The sequence below is a fragment of the Budorcas taxicolor genome, chromosome 3, assembly GCF_023091745.1.
Source record: "Budorcas taxicolor isolate Tak-1 chromosome 3, Takin1.1, whole genome shotgun sequence".
NCBI classification, from domain to species: Eukaryota; Metazoa; Chordata; class Mammalia; order Artiodactyla; family Bovidae; genus Budorcas; species Budorcas taxicolor.
The window spans coordinates 35,978,367-36,005,833 of record NC_068912.1 but is presented as its reverse complement, the minus strand read 5'-3'; the positions used below and the strand labels follow the sequence as shown (position 1 = coordinate 36,005,833).

At 38.5% G+C, this 27,467-nt stretch overlaps 1 protein-coding gene across 1 annotated transcript in view; it reads right to left on the bottom strand.

Annotated features, from left to right (window-relative positions):
- VAV3 (vav guanine nucleotide exchange factor 3) overlaps positions 1–27,467 on the bottom strand; it is a 425,860-nt gene that overhangs the window by 121,958 nt on the left and 276,435 nt on the right. The window contains exons 18-19 of the mRNA XM_052637052.1: positions 23,744–23,769; positions 16,962–17,007 (exon numbers count right to left, since the gene is read on the bottom strand). Coding sequence (XP_052493012.1) covers positions 16,962–17,007; positions 23,744–23,769 — 72 coding nt within the window. The remainder of the gene's footprint in view (positions 1–16,961; positions 17,008–23,743; positions 23,770–27,467) is intronic.

The following is a 27,467-nucleotide window of genomic DNA, read 5'->3' as shown; positions in this document are numbered from 1 at the left end:
TATTTCAAATCCTGAAAGATGATGCTGTGAAAGTGCTGCACTCATTATGCCAGCAAATTAGGAAAACTCAGCAGTGGCCACAGGACTGGAAAAGGTCAGTTTTCATTCCAATCCCCAAAAAGGCAATGCCAAAGAATGCTCAAACTACTGCACAATTGTACTCATCTCACACGCTAGTAAAGTAATGCTCAAAATTCTCCAAGCCAGTCTTCAGCAATATGTGAACCATGAACTTCCAGATGTTCAAGCTGGTTTTAGAAAAGGCAGAGGAACCAGAGATCAAATTGCCAACATCCGCTGGATCATGGAAAAAGGAAGAGAGTTCTAGAAAAACATCAATATTTGCTTTATTGACTATGCCAAAGCCTTTGATTGTGTGATCACAATAAAGTGTGGAAAATTCCGAAAGAAATGGGAATATCAGACCACCTGACCTGCCTCTTGAGAAACCTTTATGCAGGTCAGGAAGCAACAGTTAGACCTGGACATGGAACAACAGACTGGTTCCAAATAGGAAAAGGAGTATGTCAAGGCTGTATATTGTCACCCTGCTTATTTAAGTTATATGCAGAGTACATCCTGAGAAATGCTGGACTGGAAGAAGTACAAGCTGGAATCAAGATTGCTGGGAGAAATATCAGTAACCTCAGATATGCAGATGACACCACCCTTATGGCAGAAAGTGAAGAGGAACTAAAAAGCCTCTTGATGAAAGTGAAAGTGGAGAGTGAAAAAGTTGGCTTAAAGCTCAACATTCAGAAAACGAAGATCATGGCATCCGGTCCCATCACTTTATGCGAAATAGATAGGGAAACAGTTGAAACAGTGTCAGACTCTATTTTTGGGGGGCTCCAAAATCACTGCAGATGGTGATTGCAGCCATGAAATTAAAAGACGCTGACTCCTTGGAAGGAAAGTTATGACCAACCTAGATAGCATATTGAAAAGCAGAGACATTACTTTGCCAACAAAGGTCCGTCTAGTCAAGGCTATGGTTTTTCCTGTGGTCATGTATGGATGTGAGAGTTGGCCTGTGAAGAAAGCTGACTGCCAAAGAATTGATGCTTTTGAACTGTGGTGTTGGAGAAGACTCTGGAGAGTCCCTTGGACTGCAAGGAGATCCAACCAGTCCATTCTGAGGGAGATCAGCCCTGGGATTTCTTTGGAAGGAATGATGCTAAAGCTGAAACTCCAGTACTTTGGCCACCTCATGCGAAGAGTTGAGTCATTGGAAAAGACTCTGATGCTGGGAGGGATTGGAGGCAGGAGGAGAAGGGGACGACAGAGGATGAGATGGCTGGATGGCATCACCGACTCGATGGACGTGAGTTTGAGTGAATTCCGGGAGTTGGTGATGGACAGGGAGGCCTAGCGTGCTGTGATTCATGGGGTCGCAAAGAGTCGGACATGACTGAGCGACTGAACTGAACTGAACTAATATATTTAACAAAATTCAGAATGGGAGAGTTTTCTAAGCATAAAAGCAACAACAACAACAACAACAAAAACCCATAAATAAAATAACTATGACCACATGAAAATTTAAAACTTTATAGAAATAAATAATAAGTCAGAAAAATTTGGATAAATATGACCTTTGCTAGAGCAACCCTTTTGTCTCCATTCATGTTCTCTCGCCCCTCCTCCCCTCCCCTCAGCTACTGATATCCTGGGTTTCAGTTTAGACACCACTTCCTGATGTTCAAGTATCTAAGGTATGTGTCCCTTTAAGCATAGGCCCTGATCTCAAATCATACCCTATTATCTTTGCTCCATGACATGGTGTTTTGTGTGTGGGAAAATACATCCTCTTCATCCTTGTAAACTTTACACAAAACCTGTATACTTGTCAAATGGTTGAACAAACAAATGAATAAATAAATATGCTCATGAAACAAAGTCAAGTGATAAAAGCAGGACACTAAGTTGAAAATACAGACATTTTATAAACATATGGCTACACACAAAGAAAATCAGTATTAGAAAAAGTATATAACAAAACAATAGTGTGAAGGGTCATTACCAAAGTGAGGGGATTACAGGCAATTTGTCCAGGAAACTCTTCTATGCCTCCTTATGTTATCTGAATTTTTAAAATACAAAGTTTTCAAAGTGTAAAACGCTTTCAACTGAAGAATAATTCCTTTACATTAACATATTCATTTCAGTTGTATATGACTGTGATTGAGTATTTTTACAGGTTACCCTTCATTAAAATTGCTATAAAATAATGGCTATAACTCCCTATGTTACATAGTATATCCTTGTTGTTTACCTGTTTTATATAGAGTAGTTTGTATTTCTAAACCCCATACCCCTAATTTGTCCATCTCCCCTTCCTTGTCACCTTTGGTAACCACTATATCTGTGAGTCTACTCTGGTTTTTGTATACACCCATTTATATTTTAGATTCCACAGATCAATGATATCATACAGTATTTGCCCTTGCCTGACTTATTTCACTAAGCATAATATTATCTAGGTCCATCCACATTTGTGCAAGTGGCAGAATTTCATTCTTTTTTATGGTCAAATAATATTCATTTGTATGCTGCAGGCTGATTCTTGACCATCTGAGCCACCAGGGAAACCCATATTAATATCACTGCTTCCTTTTCCACTCATCAGTTGATAGCATTTGAGTTGATTCGATAGTCTGGCTGTTGTAAATAGTGCTTCTGTGAACATTGGGGTGCATGTACCTTTTCAAATTAGTGTTTTTGTTTTCCAGATATATGCCAAGGACTGGGACTGCTGGGTCATATGGTAGTTCTATGTTTAGTTTTTAAGGCACCTCCATACTGTTTGCCATAGTGGTTGCAGCAACTTACATTCCCAACAGTGTATAAGGGTTAGAACTCTGATTTACCTCAGTTTGAGTGTCATCAAACAAACAAAAAAAGCATGTGCTACCTCACCTTTAAATTTAAAAATCAAATCAATATAAAAAGTATGAAATATCATGACATGAAAAATACAATTTGTCACTACTACAGTTATACAAAAGACAACATTCCAAAATAATGTGAATGCAGTTTTTCAGAATTGCATGCTACTAAAAAATTCACACATCAAGTTAAACAGTTAACTCCTTAAAATGGCTGTTAAAAAAATCAATTGCATTCAAGTTTAATATTTAGACTGCCAGAAATCATTCTTTCCATTTCAAGACTGTTAAGCAGAGTGAATTCTGCTGGGTGTCATCCACCCAGCATGTTTCAGTGCCAGTGTCTACAGTTGTTTGTTTCAGAATCTCTAATTATCTGCCTTATCTTCTGCTAAGGATTCTTCTGGTGCTAAGTTTTAATCGTCCAAATTAATTGAAATACTGTAGCAATTTCAGCTTAACATTTTCAAAATTAACAATGCAGAAAGTAAAATCAGCCATAAATCTGCTTTGTAACAGCAGCCACTAATGAACTCTGCAAAACAGACCAGATCACATTGCTAATTTGCACTGAACTACATGGCTAAACTTCAGGAAATAAGCTTTTCCCTGTCCAAAAGTTGGCATAAACAGGGTACCCAGAAGATCTCTAGAAGAATGAGGTATCTGGATCCAAACTGCAATTACGTCATGGTACCAGCCAGGTGCTGTGTGACCTTGGGTAAATTACTTAACCTCTCAGAGCTTTGGTTCCCTCCACCTTTAACAGTCTCTCCTTCCTAGAATTCGTAACAGACAGACAGACTCCAAGATGAATCCCAACAATTCTTGCCTCTTTGTATTCACATGCTTGTTTAATACCCTCCCCTGAAACTAGGCAAGACCTGAGACTTGCCTCTGGCTGACAGAAAGGTGATGGGATGTTATTTCCATGATCATGTCATAGAAGACTTAATTCTCCATCCTTCTCGGAGACTCCATCACCTTACTGGCTTACACACTTTGAGGAAACAAGAGCCATCCTGGGGAGGCCTGTGGGCTGAGAACTGAGGACAGTTTCTGGCCAACAGCAAGCTGGGGGCCGAAGATGTCAGTCCCAGAGCCCATAAGGACCTGAATCCTGCCAACAAGTACATAAGGAAGCTGGGGCCGACTTGAGCCTTCAGATGAGATATTGCCCTAGCTAACACCCTGAGTGAGGTCTTAGGAGAAACTCTGAAGCAGAGGACCCAGTAAAACCATGCCCAGACTTCTGACCCACAGAAAGCGTGGAATTAAATAAACATGTTCTATTTGTACAGTAATTTGTTACACAGCAATAGAAAATCAATACTATTGATTACGGAAGCCCAGTATAAAGATGGAGTGTTTAAGTATTAGTAACAACTACCACCACCACTATCACTTACAGGGCGCTTACTATGTGCTAACTCTTACTGATAAATGCCTTACCTATTATCTCATTTAATCTTTACAGTGACAGGAGAAGGAGTTGTTACTATTACCCCACATTTTAGAGATGATAAAACAGGTTTATGGGTCCAAGATTATACAACTAGTAAGTGGAGGGGCAGGACACAAACCCACATCTATGCCTCTGTAGAGTGCTCAGACTAAACGGTGGCCCAGGGCTACCTCTGAAGATTAGAGATGCTCACGCGAGTGAAAGTGCCCAATACAGTCAGCCTCCCCATCTGTGGATGCGGAACCCACAGATAGGGAGGACTGACTATGCTACGCCATTTTCTATAAGGGATTTGAGCATACACATATTTTAGTTATCTGTGGAGGATCCCAGAACCAATCCCTTGTGGATACCAAGGGACATGACTGTACAGACAAAACTAGAAAAAAGTCTTCCTTCTCCTTCCTTCCCCATAACCCTTTATTCCCAGAGAGCCAGGTTATGGCCTAAACTTAATGACTCAAGGACTGCATTCTCTGGCTCTCTAGCACTCTCATCCTGACCCTCCAGGGTGAAGAGGACCTTTCATCTCACCTGCCTCCACAAAACATGCTGTGTAAGATCTTGTTTCCTTAGTTCTCTGTGATTTGATGGGCCAATCTACATTAACATGTACATAGGTAATAGTGGAACAAAGGATTATCTCCTTATGGAAACAGAGTATCTCTATCTAAAGGGGAATATCACCTCGATATTTTAGATGGAAAGTCGGGGTTATAAGAAGATACTGTGATGCAAGAACACTTTTGTTATCCTTGCAAACTAAAGCTACGAGTAGTAGTAGTTAAGTCACTCAGTAGTGTCTGACTCTTTGAGACCCCCATGGACTGTAACCCACCAGGCTCCTCTGTCCATGGGATTCTCCAGGCAAGACTACCAGAGCAGCTTGTCATTCCCTTATCCAGGGGATCTTCCTGACCCAGGAATCGAACCCAGGTCTCCTCCATTGCCGGCAGATTCTTTACTGTCTGAGCTACAGGGAAGCCCAATATGAAGATGGAGGTACTGGGGATTGAACCCAGGGCCTCATGCATGCTAAGAATGAGCTCTACCACTGAGCTAGTCCCCTAGGAATGAGGCTTTTTCAAGAATCTCCAGTTGGCATTTTAGGTACATTCCTCAGGGTTTATTTTGTCTGATATTATTGATAAAAATCAGTCAAATAGAAGAGGCTACAAATGGAAAAAGGTCAAGGCAGGATAGGTGGGAAACCCAGCCACAATATGCCCAATGAAATTCACAATAACAGACACAGTAACAGACCTACATTATAATCAGCTCAAACAAAACTTCTCACCTTTCCTTTCCCCCTTCTTTTGTAAGCATAGCTGTTCTTTCTTACTGAAAACAAATTCAAGTGAACAGACTGAGTCAGCCTCTCTCCCCAGGCTGGAGGTGCACACAGACGCCTGGCGGCTCATCACAGGTATCCTGGCTGCTGCCATGGCCTCAGAGATGAGCAGAGATCTGGGCCAAGCCAGTTAAAGACACCTTGGGAATTTTGTTAGATTTATTGGGGGAAAGGTATTCCATTTTTTATGGGATTACTAGCTGTGGGGAATGAAGAGCTGCTAGTGGCCAACTTTGCTTCCAAATGAGACAAACCTGCCTGAGGTGCCCGACAACAGAAAATCAACAGAGAAAAAAGGAAAACAGACACAAGGAGAAATGAAACTTGATGATATCATTTGAGCCCCTGGATCTAACTCTACCTGAAGCCAAACACACTCACCTTTAGTTACTGAAGTCAGTAAATCCTCTACTCTTTTTTGTCCCTTAAACTATAGCTTCTTCTCTTATGAAGGGCTCACATCCTGACAAACCCATCATAAGCTGAAAACATTGTAAGCTGAAAACATCGTAAGCTGAAAATGCACTTAATACACCTAAGCTATTGAACATCATAGGTTAGTCTAGCCTACCTTAAATGTGCTCAGAATGTTTACATTAGCCTATAGTTTGGCAAAATCATCTAACACAACACCTATTTCACAATAACATGTTGAACATCTCATGCAATTCATCGAATACTAGGCTAAAAGTCAAACAGAATAGTGTAAGTGTCTCAGTTGTTCACTCTGTGATCATGTGGCTGACTGGGAGTTGAGCTCACTGCCTCTGCCCAACATACTGAGAGTACCATGGCACACAGCACTAGCTGGGTAAAGAACAGAATTCAACATTGGGAGTACGGTTTCTACGGAATACACGACAGTTTCACATCACTGTTGTAAAGTCGAAAAACTATAAGTAGAACCATCTTATTATGTCCATGGTCTACAATGAGTTTATTCCTCTTGACAAATGAGCACACTGGGTGATACAGCATTGAGGTCAGCATTAGAGAATATCAAACCCAGTAAGAGACTGATAGCTTTATTTAAATATCTGTAAGTTCAGTTCAGTCGCTCAGCCATGTCCGACTCTTTGTGACCCCATGAATCGCAGCACGCCAGGCCTCCCTGTCCATCAACAACTCCCAGAGTTCACTCAGACTCACGTCCATCGAGTCCCTGATGCCATCCAGCCATCTCATCCTCTGTCATCTCCTTCTCCTCCTGCCCCCAATCCCTCCCAGCATCAGAGTCTTTTCCAATGACTCAACTCTTCGCATGAGGTGGCCAAAGTACTGGAGTTTCAGCTTTAGCATCATTCCTTCCAAAGAAATCCCAGGGCTGATCTCCCTCAGAATGGACTAGTTGGATCTCCTTGCAGTCCAAGGGACTCTCCAGAGTCTTCTCCAACACCACAGTTCAAAAGCATCAATTCTTCGGCATTCAGCTTTCTTCACGGTCCAACTCTCACATCCATACACGACCATTGGAAAAACCATAGCCTTGACTAGACGGACTTTTGTTGGCAAAGTAATGTCTCTGCTTTTCAATATGCTATCTAGGTTGGTCATAACTTTCCTTCCAAGGAGTCAGCGTCTTTTAATTTCATGGCTGCAATCATCATCTGCAGTGATTTTGGAGCCCAAAAAAATAAAGTCTGACAGTGTTTCCACTGTTTCCCCACCTATTTCCCATGAAGTGATGGGACCGGATGCCATGATATTCGTTTTCTGAATGTTGAGCTTTAAGCCAACTCTTTCACTCTCCTCTTTCACTTTCATCAAGAGGCTTTTTAGTTCCTCTTCACTTTCTGCCATAAGGGTGGTGTCATCTGCATATCTGAGATTATTGAGATTTCTCCCGGCAATCTTGATTCCAGCTTGTATTTCTTCCAGTCCAGCATTTCTCATGATGTACTCTGCATATAAGTTAAATAAGCAGGGTGACAATATACAGCCTTGATGCACTCCTTTTCCTATTTGGAACCAGTCTGTTGTTCCATGTCCAGTTCTAACTGCTGCTTCTGACCTGCATACAGGTTTCTCAAGAGCAGTTCTATATAAATGCACTTTGATTGATGTACTTGTCAGTTATCTTGTCTCCTCGGCTTGTGCCCTTCTTTATTCCATAATGTGTCTCCCCTATCTTGCCATTCTGGTCAATGAAACCATTCATAACCAGCTATATCCACTTTGGTGGGTTCTCATATACCACACAATATTACTGTTCGACAGGTATACGTTTGTATGGCCTATCTCTTCAACAAAATTTCAAGGTCCTCAAAGACAGGAAAACTTCCATATATTTCTAATATTGCTGCAGAAAAAAAATGAATCTCAAAAGAAAAGGTATTTGTAAAAAAAATTTTTTTGAACCTAACATAAGCTTTTCTTTTCATTCAAATTAAAAAATTTAAAAATTGACTTGATTGGAATACACAAAAAGGTAAATAACTGCCAATATGAGTCATTTTGACAGAAATTCCACAAATTGCATTCCAGTGTTCTAATTAATGTGATAACCTTTCTCACTATTTGTGTTTAGAAGGACTATAAGATTATAAACAGTTATGATACTAAGGATTCCTTTATCAATATCCTCTTTCATTGCATCAGGCAGATATTACTTGTATCAAATATTACTGTTTGAAGCCAATACTTTTGACTCAACTGCTTCCTTTCATTTACCTTACTTCAGACTAAAGTTCTGGAACAAGATTACCTGGTTCTCAGAAGCTGTTGGTTCATAAGAAATTTGTGACATTTCTTTGCCTACTTAGCATTACATGGCATGTTCTTTTGCTTCTGAAATGGGATAGTATTTGACTACGAGGGCCACAGGTTCACTAAAAAAGTTCAGGCCATACCTGATCTTCTAAGTAAAGAATGATTTCTCAATGCTAAATGTTAAAAAGCAGATCATCAGGTTCAATACTTCCTTTTCAGAATATTTTTCTAAATATGTAATAGATACACACTTTATTTTCTAGGACATAACTACTATCACAGGGCTTTCCTGGTGGTTCAGACAGTGAAGCGTCTGCCTGCAATGCAGGAGACCTGGTTTGTTCCCTGGGTCGGGACGATTCCCTGGAGAAGGAAATGGCAACCCACTCCAGTACTCTTGCCTGGAAAATTCCACGAATGGAAGAACCTGGTAGGCTACAGTCCATGGGACTGCAAAGAGTCACACATGACTGAGCAACTTCACTTCAACTATTGTCATGATAGAAATTATGAGTTAGAACTGCATAAATGATCCAGAAGTAGGTTCTATATATTACACTCCAAATGTTTTGTAATTTCAATAATCACATAACTAATGCTGTATTACCCACCTAAAGCGCCCTGTAAACAATATTCAAACATTCACTTTGCCCTTTTTTTCCTTCGCTGGAGGTACCTGAGCCATAGAAATGACTGGGCTTTTGCTTTGCCCAAAGGTGTGGGCAAACCTGCCAGATAATAGCAATCATGACCCTTTGTGAGTTTGGAATGAGCTTTCAAAGGGAAAAATAAGTCCTCCCCAAACCAAAAAAAGATGTGAAGAAGGAACTGTAATATACGTTTTAGAAAAATATCATCATGGTAAAGGGAATTAGAAAGGCAGTCCCGAAAATAACTACAAGGGGATCAAATGCCTTGTACAAAACTAGTCGTATTGTCTGTGGTTTAACAGAAGCATGAGGAAATCAGCTATTTAAAAAACGAGAGCAGGCTCCCCAGCACTCATGCACAATTTGGATTTCTCATTTCTCTGCAGTGAATCTTAATCACTGGGTTCTATTGTCCCAGTTTTTTTCCCCAAGTTCATTCTTTCAATGTGAAATATATTTTTACACATTTACAAGTATGCTCCCCATATTTAGATGAGGATTTATGTTTGATGGGAAATTCTTTTTAGAGGTGACAGAAAAGACAGAAGTGGGTATGACTGACTATTATGGAAATATAGTAATCTACAGACATTTTATTACTTATTTACTATAGACAAATGCTTCCCTGGTGGCTCAGTTGGTAAATTTGCCTGCAAAGCAGGAGACCTGGGTTTGAGCCCTGGGTTGGGAGGATCCCCTGGAGGAGGGCATGGCAACGCACTCCAGTATTCTTGCCCGGAGAATTCCCATGGACAGAAGAGCCTGGCCAGCTGCAGTCCATGGGATTGGAAACAGTTGGACATGACTGAGCAACTAAGCACACATACACAAAATTTCACTTAAAACCTTTAATGGTATACATTTGTCTCCTTCCAAAAACAAAGAAAAATGCATTTTTAGATCAATACTTCAAAAAAAATCCTGGGCTGCTATTTTTCTCATCAGTGTTTTCTATTTGGTAATTGAGAAGATAAAATTTCTCTATTGAGAAACTGGCATCATGTTTAAAAGCAAACCTAAAGGGAATCAACAATTTTGTTTAGATTTGAAATGAGTTTACCAATACTTTGAAATGAAAACATTAACAGAAAATGTATTAAATTGTAATTCAATGTAAAAAAACAGCATGAAAAATATTTTATATAAATGAAAACATATATAGACAACTCAGCTCAAAAGCAATCTTAGCCTATATTTTCTCCTTTCTTCTCCAGTTCTTTTTGCTTTCTGGCACTGATGATTTAATTAGATCTTTTTATATGTTTACCAGACTATTTCCTAATTGTTTTTATGACACTATGCCATACCGTAATGAATCAGAGTATAAAAAAGATATTAAAATAATATATATATATATATATACACTCTCATCTGCATGCATATATGGAATCAAGACTTTCTGCCTGTATCTATTCCTTCCTTAAGCAGAATATAAATTGTGGGAGGGGCCATGTTTTATAATCAATGTTATGACTGGTATTTATTGTTATATAAAACACAAAGTTGGTAATATAAAAAAGATTTCTTGAATCCCTTTCTTCATACAGGAACAAATTGGAATGGCATTATTTATCAATCTTATCCACCTGTAAGAGAAAATGACCATCTCTGAAGATGTCTGCTCAGAAGCAGTAAAACATCTCTTCAGTGAATGAAAAAAGACAATGTTTCTAAGCCATTTTTTCCTCTTTGTAATTAAGAGGTTAACAATGAGTACATGAGATGCAAGAGTTCTCAGAAAGAACTCTATTCATCTACTATTCAAAGCTATCACAAATCATATAAGTAACTTAAGATCAGAAGGAAAATGCTACCCCTAAACAAAGCTATGGTTATTCCAGTAGTCATGTATGGATGTGAGAGTTGGACTGTGAAGAAAGCTGAGTGCCGAAGAATTGGTGCTTTTGAACTCTTGTGTTGGAGAAGACTCTTGAGAGTCCCTTGGACTGCAAGGAGATCCAACCAATCAATCCTAAAGGAACTCAATCCTGAATATTCATTGGAAGGACTGATGCTAAAACTGAAACTCCAATACTGTGGCCACCTGATGCGAAGAACTGACTCATTGGAAAAGACCCTGCTGCTGGGAAAGATTGAAGGAAGGAGAAGAAAGGGATGACAGAAGATAAGATGGGTGGATGGCATCCCCAACGCAATGGACATGAGTTTGAGTAGGCTCCTGGAGTTGGTGATGGACAGGGAAGCCTGGCGTGCTGCAGTCCATGGGGTCGCAAAGAGTCGGACACAACTGAGCGACTGAACTGAAACATTTCCCATCTCCCTCTGATCTTTAGGCAGTGTGACAAAGAACAAAGGACTGACTTTTTAAAAACCTAGTGACTGTGCACTTAAATATAAGATGCTATGAGTTCCACAAATATGAGATAATTTTTCAATAGTCTAAAATCATGGAGTTGATTAAAGGAACACATGTCCTGGTATACAGAGTCACCACATGTGAACTAAAATAAATTTTTATCTTCTGCGCTCAAAAGGAAATATTAAACTCAGTATTAAAATTTAATTGGTAACTATGACCTTGGGTGCCACTTTAGGTGAAAAATATTACACCAGTGCTCAGATTTTCTTGAGATTTATGATCTCATGTTCTTGAAAAAGCCTAGCACCTCCGTGTTCCTGAAATAATTGATCTGTCTCTTACAAGTGCTGTTTTCCTGAAACCAACATCTGTCTCAGGAAGAAAAGTACAATCTGATGAAAATACTCTGCTATATTTAAAAAACCAAAGAACTACCAGAAACTGCATCTATTGCATTACTAATAATAAATGCAGTCAAGATCATAAATTGATAAAATTTCTTAGCACATAATAGAAGATAAGAAAAAGTAAACTGGACTGCAAAGCCATATCTGTAAATACTACCTGTAAAATTAACTATAATAATAAAAAGTGAATACTTTAAATGTGCAAAAAAGACACAATGCAAATCTGTATCTCACATCTTTCATCGTTTGAACAGAACTCCACCTCAGCAGGTAAAGACCTGCCTGCCGCTGCAGGAGACATGAGTTGGGAAGATCCCCTGGAGGAGGAAACGGCAACCCATTCCAGCATTCTTGCTGAAAAATCCTATGGACAGAGGAGCCTGTTGGGTTACAGGCCAAAGAGTCACAAACAGCTGGACATGACTGAGCACAGCACCACAATATACACCTTTAACCTAGTGAGTTTTTCTTTGTTTATTATAATCACAAACACTACTGACTTCACCATCAATCTCTCAACTACCACTGCTGATTGTGTCTCTTATTAAATATAAGCAAAATATCATGGAAGCCATCAGATAAGTAGGCAATGATAGCAAATCTGAAAAGGACTGTGAAAAAGTAACTTTTAGCCTCACTGAGGATTCAACATAAAATTCTGGATTTCTTTATAAAGAAATAACTGGCAAACACTTTCAATTCTCCTACACATGACAAAATGTTCAATGTTAAATAATACACTGTAACACAAAGTCATCTTTTAAAAATACTTTTCATGTATACAGTAAAATGTACGCAACATTTTATCACAATGTAAAGCTCACAACAACTTTGTAAGTAGGTACTATTATTAACCTCCTTTTACAGATCAGTAAACTACAGCACAGAGAAGAACCAAATTGCCAAACATCAACAGAAAGTAAACAGCTAAGCTTGGTCCCCACCCTAGGCAATGCTGCTCAGGACCATGCTTCCTCTTACTGGATTATTCCTTATTCTTTCAGATATTGGTCCAATTTATCAGCAGGAGGAATTTTTCTTTTAACTTGTTCATAGCAATTTTATTTGTAAGAATGAAAAACTGAGAGCAACCCCAATGTCATCAATAGGAGAATGGATAAACACAATAAACACGTTGTGTTATATCAATACGCATGGAACACAAAGGAATGAACTTTTGATTAAAATACAGATGAACTCCAAATTAATCAGTCTAAGTAAAAGAAACAAGACAAAACAGGGTACATACTATGCAATTCCATTCATACAAAAAATTTTTAATGTGAACAAGTCAATAAGAAAGAAAACAGATTCTTATTGTCATGGTATAGAGAACAGGAAGCACAGGAATAAAGAAAGAGTAAAGAGGTATTAGGAAATTTTGGTGGGCAGGAGGAATTTAAAAAATAAAGGAGTTGGTGCATGCAGAAGAAGTATATAGTCATTCATTAATTCATTTAACAAATACCTGTTAAGCATCTCCTAAAACTACAAGCTGGACTGGAAGAAATACAAGCTGGAATCAAGACTGCCGGGAGAAATATCAATAACCTCAGATATGCAGATGACACCACCATTATGGCAGAGAGTGAAGAGGAGCTAAAAAGCCTCTTGATGAAAGTGAAGGTGGAGAGTGAAAAAGCTGGCTTAAAGCTCAACATTCAGAAAACGAAGATCATGGCATCTGGTCCCATCACATCATGGGAAATAGATGGGGAAACAGTGGAAACAGTGTCAGACTTTATTTTTTGGGGGCTCCAAAATCACTGCAGATGGTGATTGCAGCCATGAAATTAAAAGATGCTTACTCCTTGGAAGGAAAGTTATGACCAACCTAGATAGCATATTCAAAAGCAGAGACATTACTTTGCTGGCTAAGGTCTGTCTAGTCAAGGCTATGGTTTTTCCAGTGGTCATGTATGGATGTGAGAGCTGGACTGTGAAGAAGGCTGAGCGCTGAAGAATTGATGCTTTTGAACTGTGATGTTGGAGAAGACTCTTGAGAGTCCCTTGGACAGCAAGGAGATCCAGCCAATCCATTCTGAAGAAGGTCAGCCCTGGGTGTTCTTTGGAAGGAATGATGCTAAAGCTGAAACTCCAGTATTTTGGCCACCTCATGCGAACAGTTGACTCGTTGGAAAAGACTCTGATGCTGGGAGGGATTGGAGGCAGGAGGAGAAGGGGATGACAGAGGATGAGATGGCTGGATGGCATCACGGACTCGATGGACGTGAGTCTGAGTGAACTCCAGTAGCTGGTGATGGACAGGGAGGCCTGGCGTGCTGTGATTCATGGGGTCGCAAAGAGTCGGACACAACTGAGGAACTGAACGGAACTGAACTGAACTGAAAACTACAAGCAATCCCCTGTGTCCTTATCCTTTGACATAAAAGGCTTTTGCTTTAGTTTCCCACGCCTCCTCTGAATCTCAAAGGCTGGCTCAAGAGTTAATGATTAGGAAATGTGAAGGTGCAGAAACAAAGAATAACTGTTGGGTTTGGGAACTGCTAATAATTTGGACTATAAATCTGCCATGTGACAGAATCACTGAACTCAAAGTTCTCTGAAAGATAGAGAATAAGGGCTGACACACATTCCTAAGTTGTTTTTACAGGAAGCAGATACCCTCCAGATGAAAACACTGACCATAAGAACACAGATCCTACACTGGTTAAATCAGAAAGCTGATGATATTTGAAACTTCAACTTGATGCCAGCCTTTCCGAGAATTATGCACAAGCTGATCATACACTCTGCAGCCTTCTCCCTCACAACTGCTTTTAATATCCCTTTCCTGAAAGCCATTTGGGAGTTCAGGTCTTTTCAGCATGAGCTGCCTGTTATCCTTGCTTGGTGTCTGCCATAAACAGTGTACTTTACTTCAACAGAGTCTGGTGTCAGCAGATTGGCTCTAACACTCTAGGGTGAGTGGACCAAAGTTGGTTCCGTAAGACTACTATCCAAAGAACTATGCATTAAGTTCCTTTCCAAAACAAATGGTCTAATATACCCTTGTATATAGCTCTGAAATTTGAATCTGGTGAAGTAGTTACATCTGTCCTCCAAAAATTTTTTAACCATTTTTTTCCTACAAGTCACCCTAAGTGAGTCCCTAGAAAGCAGTCTATGTGCTAACACTTTGGAAAATAAAATAGCTAAAAGATAAAAGGACCTTTCAGTCTTTATACCTATCAGTAGAAACACTGATAGCAAATAATGCTCTTGGGAAGCAGTTTGTCCATACTTAGGAAATCTCAATCTTATTGATCCCTTGTTTAAATATTCCATAGTGGAGTATCTTCCACACAACTGTGAAAATCTTCTTAACAATAGTTACATGAGGATCACCTCAGAGTAAGACAGTTTGATAGCTGTCAAACTAGGGTTTATTTTGAACAAAAAAGCTTTCCAACTTGCCAACAGAAAGTAATAGAAAGAAACAGAGAGAGTAAGGATATAAAAGACAACCAACTCTATAAATACATAATTCAAGCCCAACATCAAAAGACACCCTATAGGGAAAAATTATTATTACATCAGTATCTAGAACAGGGAAGATCATCAACTGTTTGCTTTCTTTTCGAAAGTGAGAAAAAATGAGAAAGCACTCAAATATACCTAACGGAAAGCTATATATATATATATATATTTTTTTTTTTTTTTCCCCAAAAAAACATAGCATATGGCACCACTTCTTTTGTGTTTGAAAGTTTATTCTTCATGACATTCTAAAAACTTTGGACAAATAGAAATACCAGAAGAGTTATACCTATAGAAAGCCATCATCTTTAGGATTAAGTAAGATAGTTTACTATTGATCCACTTTGCCATATTTATCATCAGTAAGTTCATTACACCTACCTTTGAATAATTTAAGGGCTCCTAAAAATTTTAGCTATAAAGTACATTGTTAACAGCCAAAAATGTATTCCTACTGACACACCTTAAATGTAGAAGTGTATTTCGTTGGGGGAAAACAGATTAGATAAAAATACCAGAGAAGAAAAGGAAATATTTTAAAATAATATTTATAAAGTTTAGACAACTTACAGAAACAGAAATACTATAACTTGTACAACATAAAGAAAAATATTATGTTCACAGTCATATACTCCTACTAAATTGAGCAGAAGTCACTTTAAAATATTATTGCTGAGTCTTCTCTACAAAGAGTATTGTCTTGGGAAAGTCAGAACCAAGAAAAAAGTAAGCCAGATCCCCTATTTTTTTTTAACTGGCTTTAATTTTGTTCTGTACTTAAAAGATTTAAACTGATCTCAGGACACAAGTGAGGCAATTTCTAGCCAGAGGCAACAAAGCTCCTATAAACCTTTTCAAACAGCTCATAAACTGGCATGGCTACCAGGGGTGTGGTTTCAGTTAAAAGCTATAATGCTTTGAAAGCTAAACTTTATAACTAGGTGAACACTGTTTACAATGGGAAAACAAAACACATAATCTGGATTATTTTCCAGCAAGATTACTCTATATTTCATGCTCCACTTGATTTATTATCAAGTTCATATATGACCATATATAACAAATCTTTGATAACTTAATTGTGGAAGGCACTGCTTAATGGATGAAAAATAATTATATGAAAATAATGACAGGGTCAACCTCATGACACTAAACGAGAAACAACTGAACGCTCTCTGCAGACAAAAAATTGGTCTCCAGAGAAGGCACTTGTTCACAAAGTCCTTAAACTCATTCTTCTATGATAAAATAGTATAGATACAGAATAAAGAAAAGCATTTTCCCAAATGGGGAGAGTACAAAGTTGTCTAGTTTATGACCTCCCTCAACCCCTCTGAGCAAGCTGTTTTTTTAAGTGCCAGTTTGCTGGTTGATTTTTTTCCAGGTTTGGGAGGAAACAGGGAAAGGGTGTTGGAACTGTGAGCATTAACCAAGCACCCTGAGGCTGTTCAGGAAGCAAATAACCAGCTCAACTGCTGACTGTGGAAAGACTGTGCTACTGATGGTTACTTGTCACATGACACTGTCTTAGGTAAATGATTTACACGGTAGACGGTCACCTCCTGGTCACACATTATACACCAAACTCCAAAGAACAAAGGCCAACAATCTGTCTGACTTTCTACTGTAATTCCCATACACTTTCACAATCACTTAACTAAAGAAATAATTATAGATGTTTAATCACACACCTGGATCCACCGGTCTGGGGGTTCTTCGGAGTCCATTGGTCCGTTTCTATGCAGAAAGACAAAACAAAGACTTTGTGTTATCAAATTGTATTATTTTGCGGCACTCTGGAAGTCCGATAGATGCTGCACTACCTCCATTTAGCACTACTGTAAAATAGGTAACTAATAAGGACCTACTGTATAGCCCAAGGAACTCAGTGCTCTGTAACGCCCTATATGGGAAAAGAATCTAAAAAAGAGTGGATATTTGTGTACAGAAGAAACTAACACAACATTGTAAATCAACTAAACTCCATTATAAATTTTTTAAAAAAGAGTATTACTAAATCTGATCAAAACACTCAATTCCAGTTTCTTTTTACAATTTTTGTTTCTCTAACGTCTTCTACTTGCTAAATCATTGATATGACACTATGGGAAAGAAATACTTTTCATTCACCATCTCTGAGGATTATATGACTCACTTTTTTCAGTCATAAAACAGGAATTATGAAAATAAAGCCTAGGTAGCCATTTTTGCTTAGAAAATGCTCCCAGCAAAGAGTTTTAATCTCCAAAATTCGAATGCAGCTTTATTTAAGCCTGACAGACCAGAGACTGGAGAAAGTATACAACCTCCAAACAAAGATCTCAAGCTCTGATTTTGAGCTTGGTATGGTAGTTTAATTATGAGATTTATGGTAGTTTAATTATGGATCAGTGATATCTGACTACTTTAAGAAACAAAATAGACATGCAGCTTATAAACCATGAAAGTAAATTCTTATTACAGAAAAGGAATCCATAAGAAAAATTGTGATTATAAAAATTATAGATAAGATGCAAAACAAAATAGTTTTAAATCTTTGAAAATGTGTGGTTACATGTTTGATTTTATAAGCATTAAATTCATTCCTACCCAATAACTATCGCAATCTCACTAATTAATAGGAACTTCATTTTCACTTTTGTTATATAACTAAATGCAATGCTCAGTCTATAATTACAATATAATTCAGATTTGCACAAGAGCAATTTTCTTTCTACATGTGTTGGGGTTTGTGCCTCTGTATGGGGCCCTGGTTTCATTCAGAGCAGAATTGGTTTTGCCAGGCTTACATTAACTATGGGTTTTTCTTAGGGTTCCCCCTGTTGTTTTTGTTCATAAGTTAAATGGGCCTCAATGCAGATGTCAAGGTTTCTCAGGTAAAAGCAAATTGGAGAATTATTAAAAATATAAACTTTGCTTTTAACCCAACTATTTTTAAAATGCATTTGTTAAAGCCTAATAGGATCATTAAGTCAGCATCGAAGCTACACTGAACAAGCTGGATGGCTGTACTGGGGGGAGAAAAAAAAACTAGTATAAAGAGAGCCTCTCCTTACTCAATGTGAGTGAGAAGAAAATACCACACTGGGCTTCTTAATAGCCAAGCACAAAAAGGGAAAACATGGTAAGTTATAGGTTCATACCCAATAACTTGGAAGAAAACGGCCTTCAAAAAAAGTTCTAAAATTTTATACAATGTTTGGACCTCTCTATATGAATGACTATATTTTAAACAGGAAAATATATACTGACCAATGTCTTATGGCTGTTGACTGTCTACATTTCCCTTCATTTTCTTAATGTACAACAGACACTGTCTTTACACGACTCTTATTCTTCCTACTGTCAAAGTGCTTGGAAAGAAGACAGGAATTCACTTGTTGGGTCTTATTCCTACTCTCCCTAAGCTAGAACTATTTAAAAATATTAACTTAGAAAGTGAAAAAGAGAACTTGAGTTCAAGAGCAACTCTGTACCATCCTGAAGTTAAGATTAAAATAGGGAACACAGCGCAATTATTTAGAGTATGGATTCTAGAATCTGACTGCCTAAGTTCAAATTCAGACCCTCCCTGTCACTTGGCATCTTATTGGGAGCAAGTTAAAGTCTCTATGCCTGTTTCTTCACCTGTTAAAATGGGGATATTAATACCACTTACTTCATAGCATTTATGGTGAGAAACATGTTAATTCATGTTAAGCGCTTGGAACAGTTCCTGACACACAGTAAGGACTATTAGGTCAAAGCTTACTATTATTGTCATTATTATTAATTTCATGATATTTTGAATGTGGAAACTCAGTTCAGTTCAGTTGAGTTGCTCAATTGTGCCTGACTCTTTGCAACCCCATGAACCACAGCATGCCAGGCCTTTCTGTCCATCACCAACTCCCAGAGTCCACCCAAACCCATGTCCATTGAGTCAGTGATGCCATCCAGCCATCTCATCCTCTGTCGTCCCCTTCTCCTCCTGCCCTCAATCTTTCCCAGCATCAGGGTCTTTTCCAATGAGTCAGCTCTTAGCATCAGGTGGCCAAAGTATTGGAGTTTCAGCTTCAACATCAGTCCTTCCAATGAACACCCAGGAGTGATCTCCTTTAGGATGGACTGGTTGGATCTCCTTGCAGTCCAAGGGACTCTCAAGAGTCTTCTCCAACACCACAGTTCAAAAGCATCAATTCTTTGGTGCTCAGCTTTCTTTATAGTCCAACTCTCATATCCATACATGACAACTGGAAAAAACATAGCCTTGACTAGATGGACCTTTGTTGACAAAGCAATGTCTCTGCTTTTTAATATGCTATCTAGGTTGGTCATAACTTTCCTTCCAAAGAGTAAGCATCTTTTAATTTCATGGCTGCAATTATCATCTGCAGTGATTTTGGAGCCCAGAAAAACAAAGTCAGGCACTGTTTCCACTGTTTCCCCATCTATTTCCCATGAAGTGATGGGACCAGATGCCATGATCTTCGTTTTCTGAATGTTGAGCTTTAAGCCAACTTTTCACTCTCCTCTTTCACTTTCATCAAGAGGCTCTTTAGTTCTTCTTCACTTTCTGTCATAAGGGTGGTGTCATCTGCATATCTGAGGTTATTGATATTTCTCCTGGCAATCTTGATTCCAGCTTGTGCTTCCTCCAGCCCAGCATTTCTCATGATGTACTCTGCATATAAGTTAAATAAGCAGGGTGACAATATACAGCCTTGACGTACTCCTTTTCCTATTTGGAACCAGTCTGGTGTTCCATGTCCAGTTCTAACTGTTGCTTCCTGACCTGCATAAAGGTTTCTCAAGAGGCAGGTCAGGTGGTCTGAAATTCCCATCTCTTTCAGAATTTTCCACAGTTTATTGTGATCCACACAGTCAAAGGCTTTGGCATAGTCAATAAAGCAGAAATTGATGTTTTTCTAGAACTCTCTTCCTTTTTCCATGATCTAGCAGATGTTGGCAATTTGATCTCTGGTTCCTCTGCCTTTTCTAAAACCAGCTTGAACATCTGGAAGTTCACGGTTCACGTATTGCTGAAGACTGGCTTGGAGAATTTTGAGCATTACTTTACTAGCGTGTGAGATGAGCGCAATTGTGTGGTAGTTTGAGCATTCTGTGGCATTGCCTTTCTTTGGGATTGGAATGAAAACTGACCTTTTCCAGTCCTGTGGCCACTGCTGAGTTTTCCAAATTCGCTGACATACTGAGTGCAGCACCTTCACAGTATCATCTTTTAGGATTTGAAATAGCTCCACTGGAATTCCATCACCTCCACTAGCTTTGTTCGTAGTGATGCTTCCTAAGACCCACTTGACTTCACATTCCAGGATGTCTGGCTCTAGGTGAGTGATCACACCATCGTGATTATCTGGGTCGTGAAAATCTTTTTTGTACAGTTCTCCTGTGTATTCTTGCCAGCTCTTCTTAATAAGATCAGGTAAATGATAAATTTTTTTCTATTAAAGTACTGTACTACTACTATATTTTAAGTTTTTCCTCCTGCAAGTCATTGGAAAACAGTGACCCTGAAAGCAAACTGTTCTACAGGAAAAGTAGGCAGTGGAACAGAACTATGATTTGGTGCATTGAAAAAAAAAAAAAAGAGAATGAGAAAATTTCAGCATCTTAGATCAAGTGCATTTTGAGACTTTGAGATCTATTACAGTTTAAAAGCACCTAAAAATATTTCATATAGTCTAAAAAATTTTGAAATGTTTAGAACAATTTACACAATTTCAAAATGCAAATTTCAATTGTTCTTCTGTCATATCCCATCTAAAATACTCCTCTCTCCAACATATATTCTCAAAACCCTATATTCTCAAAAGCCTGAGACAGAGCTGGACAAGATCCATCTCAGGGGGAAGAGAGGGGTCCATCAAGTAGCCACCCTAGGAGCTCTCGGTGATCCCCCTCCTCCATGAGATCAGGCAGATCAGTGTTCAGAACATTCTCAAACTTCTTTTGATTTACCAAGAAGTGGGAGGTGGGAGGGAGGGGACAACAAACCAACCTAATTTTATATCTAGCTTCATTATCTATTACCTTGCCTTTCTCTAAAAGAAATATCTGTATTGCCCAAGAACATCCCTTCTTGTCTCTTTTGGGAGAAACCTAATTCTCTCTGTTGATTTTACCAACAAAACAAGGAAAGATTCATTTGCTATATGAAACTGGCTTTGGTTCCTCTACTTAAAAGGCAGAAAAACCTACATTAAGGAATAGATTGAAAGTATATATACATACACTAAATACTGATAGATATGTAATGACAACCTTGCTTTCTAGAGCTAGAAGTTGCTTCTGAAGGTCCACTCCAAAATGGGAATTTGGAAGAACATCCAGGTTAGGAAGATGGATCCTGTGGCTACTGAAAACTGACCTACCTTGAGAATGAAGTATAAATTAAAGACTCATAACCATTGTTATTGAAAGGGGAAGAGAATAGGACAAACTGGTCCATGGAGGAAAAAGACCTCCAACCGAGAGGGGGCAGGGTTTCATTGTTTACTTTCAGAAAGACTCCCAAACATCACATAAGCATCTGTGTTAAGAGTGAATACAACTTTCACAAAGTGTAAGGTATGTAGGGAGGTAACGTAGTAGGGAGTATGAAGTGTAAGGTAGTGGGGAGGTACGGAGTGAAAGATGTTTCTTAACAGTCTCTTGCTACAGTTCTTCCTTATGCCAAGCTAAAGTTTCCAAATACATTGGCCAGTATAAGATTTCACTATAATTATCCATTCAAAGTAGAGATTATTAGCAGACTCACACATTAAATAAAAATTACACTTATTATAATCAGAAGCTAAGCGAGTCACTAAAACATAGATGCTACATTAAAAAAAAATCAATGTGAAAATGAATTCTTTTCATAATAGCCCTAATGTGTAATTTTTAAGAATATTAAATGCCTGGAGAACACTTTTTTGGTATCGTTATTTTGTACCAGTGTGAAAATTATTAACCACTTATTATTAGCACACTTCCTTTTCTGTAAATATGCCCATTTCTCATTACTTAAATAAAATCAAGTGAAATCATCTTCCCTGGGGGGGAATATACATCTAACAGTATAAATGTAAAGTAATATTGAATTACAGTTCAAAGCTCTACAAGGATATCTGTCTCAATAATCTAATAATAGCATGAGAAGAAAAGGAAGGCTACTTTCTAAGATCTTCACTCGCACTGCTAGAAGAATCCTTATAGTCCTGATGAAAAATCTTACCTGTCAACTAAACACTAAAAAAAGTTTACATTAATTATGTTAGCCCTAGCAGAACTTACGTGACCTATTTTTAAAATATTATTATCCTGTTATGCATTCTTTGAGCTAGATTCTAAAGTCTAAAATATAGCCGACAGATAACACTGAAAGGGTACATGTGAATTTTCTCACATCACATTCTTGGTTCCCAATATGCACAAATTATATGCTGATGCAAAAAAGTGAAAGCACTTACTTCTTGTTTGACTTCTTGCTGTACTTTTCATTATTTTTAGCAACTAAATACCAGTCCATTAAAAACATGCTAATATTATACCACTCTTAATCAGATATAATTGTGTATGCTAAAATGATTTGATAAAGAAAGTACTTGTCTTTATTCTGAAATTCTCAGATTATTGTATTTCGGGTTCATATTACTAATCACAGAACGTTTACATTTTAGTTTTCTTTGTTAGGATTTTTTGGGGAGGTCAGGTAAGAAATATATTACTTTTGGCTGAAGGCCAAGGCACTAGTTGCCTATTATCTGCCACAGATTTCATTCTTTTCTATTTTCTTAAAAGCGCTTTATTCTGAGAGGTGACAGGGATCTCGTACTTCTAAGCCATCAGACCTCAGAATCTGTTAAACCAAAGGAAATGTTATCAGATTCTGATTTGATCAAGAAGACATGATACAAATCATGATTTTGCTCAGGTGGAAAACTAGCAGAAACATACAGGCACATCCTTAGAAGAATGCTAGAACTTCTTAGTTCTAGTGAATGTCAGGTAGCGACATTGTTTTACCCAGGATGAGGGCCACCCTTTCTCCTGTCCCAGCATGATCAAAAAGATTTATTCAAAGGGAATGCCTTCAGATGCATTAAGTTTTATAAGCCTCAGGGTTTGTGGAATTCTGTAGATGGAAACAAGAGAAAGGTACCTCCACCAGATTAGTGCTACAACATTGCTACAGTATTTATTTGAAATTTACCTGAATAAATGAGTACCTAAGATTCTGAAATGAGCATCTTACACACATTCTTAGATGAAATATTCACATTTTTCCTCTAAGATCTTCAGATGGTATCTGAGAACTCCTCTTATTTAACCTGTGCATTTCACTCAAAAGCACTTGATTACTTGCTCTAGATCTGTTTCTATCCATTTTAAAGGTACATTTAACATTTTAGGGGTTTGAGCCTGCTTTAGTTAGCAAACAATCTGAAATGCAAAAGTTATATAAGAAAAATGTAAACGTTAATCTTACCTCGGATGGTTTGAGCGTCCCTTGTTCTGAAACAAATGTAAAAATTGGCATTGTCAGTGAAGTTGTTTTGTTTAGTTAGCAACCTTAGCTTGTTCTCTGCAGCGTGGTAGAACACTACTGCTTTGTTTTCCTAATGATACCTGTTAATATATTTCCAAGGTCCCTCAGGCTGGGCTAGTAATTGTTTTGCAACCAGGTTCTCTTGCCTTATTGGCTGTCAGGGAAGTGACTCATAGTACTAAATGACTTCTAGGTTAGGCTTAACTTTTTCAATTGTTTATTAAGCAATTTTAATCCAACCACATAAAGCTCCTTGAAACAGGGACTTGCACCAAGCTTATATACATAAGAGAAAGCTAGGTGGGAGCCTTTCTTTCAACATACCCAGTTTTAAGAATCTAAACACAACATGTTGTTATTACAACTGCCTATATTACAATTACTATAACAATTGCAAATTTAACACATACAATTTGCATATGAATTTTGCATTAAGTGGCTGTTTCTTTTAGCTTTTTGCAGGGGAGGGATACAGATTGATTTAAAGATGAAAATTAAAAATGGACAAGATTCAATCCCAATGCTAATTTTCTTTACATCCCAGTTTACCTGTTTAGAAATAGAAATGACAAACTCCATTACATTTCAATTCCTGAAAATGACTAACAGTTAGGAAGGGCCCTAAGTTATGCAAGAGAGTAACTTGGCAGAGGGCAAAGGGTATCTCTGAGAGGAAAGACACACTACACGTGGAAAAGCTGGTGGGGAATATTTTTGTTTCCTTCCCCCATATCCAGGAGTACTTATGCATATTATAATTTCTCCAGACTGCAGAAAAACATCTCATCATTTTGAGCTTATGCTATATTTTTGCCAACCAGAATGATCCTCTGAAGAAGGATCTGAGAAGAGAAGACACTGATGGGAACATCAGGAGAGAAAGGGTAATTCTAAAAGAGGGCTCTGTAGACTAAATGAAGCTCTGATAGAGGCTCCAAGAAGCCTCAGAACCAGAGTTCAAGGGGAAAAGTACCAGAGCACCTGAGTAGCTGTCAGATTGCTACACAGGAAGACTGCCTGGGACATGGAACAGGAGGTTTGGGGCTCTTCTGTTTTTTAAAGGACTATACCTGATTAATGGAACTGAAGATGCATGAGCAAAAAGTCACCTTTCTGGAGAAAGCAAAGCCTGCATTTCTTTTTCAATCCTAACTTTCCTACATAACTGCTATGAAGGCATCTTTGCCAGGTCTGAAGTTGGCCTTTACAAAGGACAGAAAGCTATTTCCCTTCTCCTCTCTGCTAGAAATAGGCAAAGTTTCAGAAGAAAGATTGCCTAAGAGAAGTTGTGTAGGGAGAGGGTCTATGAAAATGCCATTTGGCTGGATACTGTGCCCAAACTGAGAACCCAGGTTAGGTGAACTCAGGTTCCTAACAGACAAGTTGTGATACCTGTTACACTGGTTTAACCAGAAAGACCTATAAGCCAGAAAAGCCCTACACTACTTTCTTCTACTGTGAGTTAGAGGAAGAGCCTGAACTGGAAATCACAGACAGCAAGAAGCACCAAACAGGAGAGTTTAAATTTTCCATCCAAGCAACTGAGGAAAGGTTTGCTATTTCCAGATGACCTCTCCATGGGAAAACCTCTTATCTGTCAGGGTCGGTGTTTAAAAATGAGAGTGCATCTTAAATTTAATTCAGAAATATTTTTTTTCTGACACTGCACAGAATTGTTGTTATGTCCTGGTGAAGTGGATCTGTTACAATATGTTTAAATATATATATATATATATATATATATATATTAGCATAAAACCTAGGATAGCCCACATGGCAGTAGTTGGCACATCACGTTCCAGTAGTGCTCTGGGTTTCCTCAGGAGGAAGAAACGACTGTATCTAAGGTGATGATCTAGCTATGCATATACCTGCACATCTTTACCTAGAAAACAGATCCAGGGAACAGAAGCTCCTCATCTACAGGCCCTTCCTATCTTGCTGCTCGGTTCAAGCCAGCCAGCTACAGGCATGAGTGAGCACCGAGCACAAAACACAGAGCAGGTAAGGCCCAGGCAAGGTACGAATGGGACTATCAAGTAAGGACACAACGAGACCTGGCTGACCACCGTACCCAGCACTCCCTCCTTAACCCTCCTGCTGCCTATTGTCTCCTGTTTTCCTTCTTTGCATCTCATCAAGCTTTCCTCCTAATTCTCATTGAAGGTACCTGCTCTTCACAAAGGCTCCTCTGTGTAACCCAGATTGGAAAATGGACAAGGGGCTTCGTGCTGGATACAACTCCAACTCTGAGGGCCTGAGTCCTTCATGGGGGCTTACCCTCTGCTTGCCCCCACTCCCTGTCCTCCTGGCCACCACAGCACCCCCACCCTCCCCACTGCCATCCAGAAAAGAGGCTCATTTCTTACATGGACTTGGCATAGAGCAGTTCACACTGTGATCTGCTCATGCTGGGCAGAGCACATAAATAGTGGTTCTTAAAAGTCTGAGGTTTTATTTAGTCATATTTCATGGCAGGGTTCTGTAAATATTCTGAGGAGAGGGCAAAAGCCAAAGGACTAGAAATAACTCTCAGAATCTGTTCTGAGTTCAGAAATTCTTAACCAGGCTCCTTTTATTTATACTTTTGTACTTGTTCCGGTAGTTGTGCCATCAGACTGATTGGCCCCTTTACAAACACGATCTAAATTCTGATAACCATATGAACGCAGCAGCTATAAATTTTACAAAAATAACAGTGATGAGAGAGCAGAAAACCCCAATTGCCACACACTGTTCCATACATGTTTAAAGTAAAAGTCAATTCTGGACGGGAAAACAGAATAACAACCTCTTCTGATGATGTATTCTATGGAAAAGTTGCTCTGATTTTGAAATCTACAACGCCATCCTTCATTTCCTCTTGATATGTACCCAAAGCTACTTTGGCGGGCACTCAGAGCTCTAAAACACTTTCTGTGCATCACAATTCCACATCAGGATGAGGATAATAAGACCTGATGACTATCAAATTTATTTGGCTGAATTCTGACCAAATAGGTGCATGGTTGAGATGTGACAAAAGATCTCTCTTTTACTGTCTTTTTCTTCTGGAAATTTCCTTAGAATGGTAATTCAATTCTTCAAGTTTCTAAAAGTTTTTAATCCTCAACTTGCCCTTACCCTGCAGCCGATTTCTCAGGCTCCTATTGATCAAACTATAAAATGTTCTTACCCTTTCAAGAACCTTTCTAGATGGTGACTCACAGGCCCTGAAGGGGTTTATACCTTGCGTTCTTTCATCATGTCCCAACTGGCTTAATGTAATTCAGAGAAGTGCTGTTACTGAGGTGCTTGGAGCCTGAGCAGAACTCCATCTTCAGCACCAGCACAGTGCACATATTTGTGTAAGACAAATGATTTTCACTGAGACTTTAGACTCATATCATTCATTTGTTTAAACATAAATTTTAGTCCTATTATATTTGTTTTCCAATACAAGTGGCTCTCAATGCATACATTATTACACAACCAGCTTTGTCTCTTGTCTGAAGTTCTATTTCTTAAGACTAAACAAATTGGTGCCCAGTAAGATCATTTGTCTCAAAAGGGATCACAGGGAAGTAATTACCAGGAGAGCCTTTGAAGGTTCTTCATCATCATGGCTAATACTCTATTTTTATGAAACATTAAAACTGAAAGGCAGTAGGACTGATCAAATTTT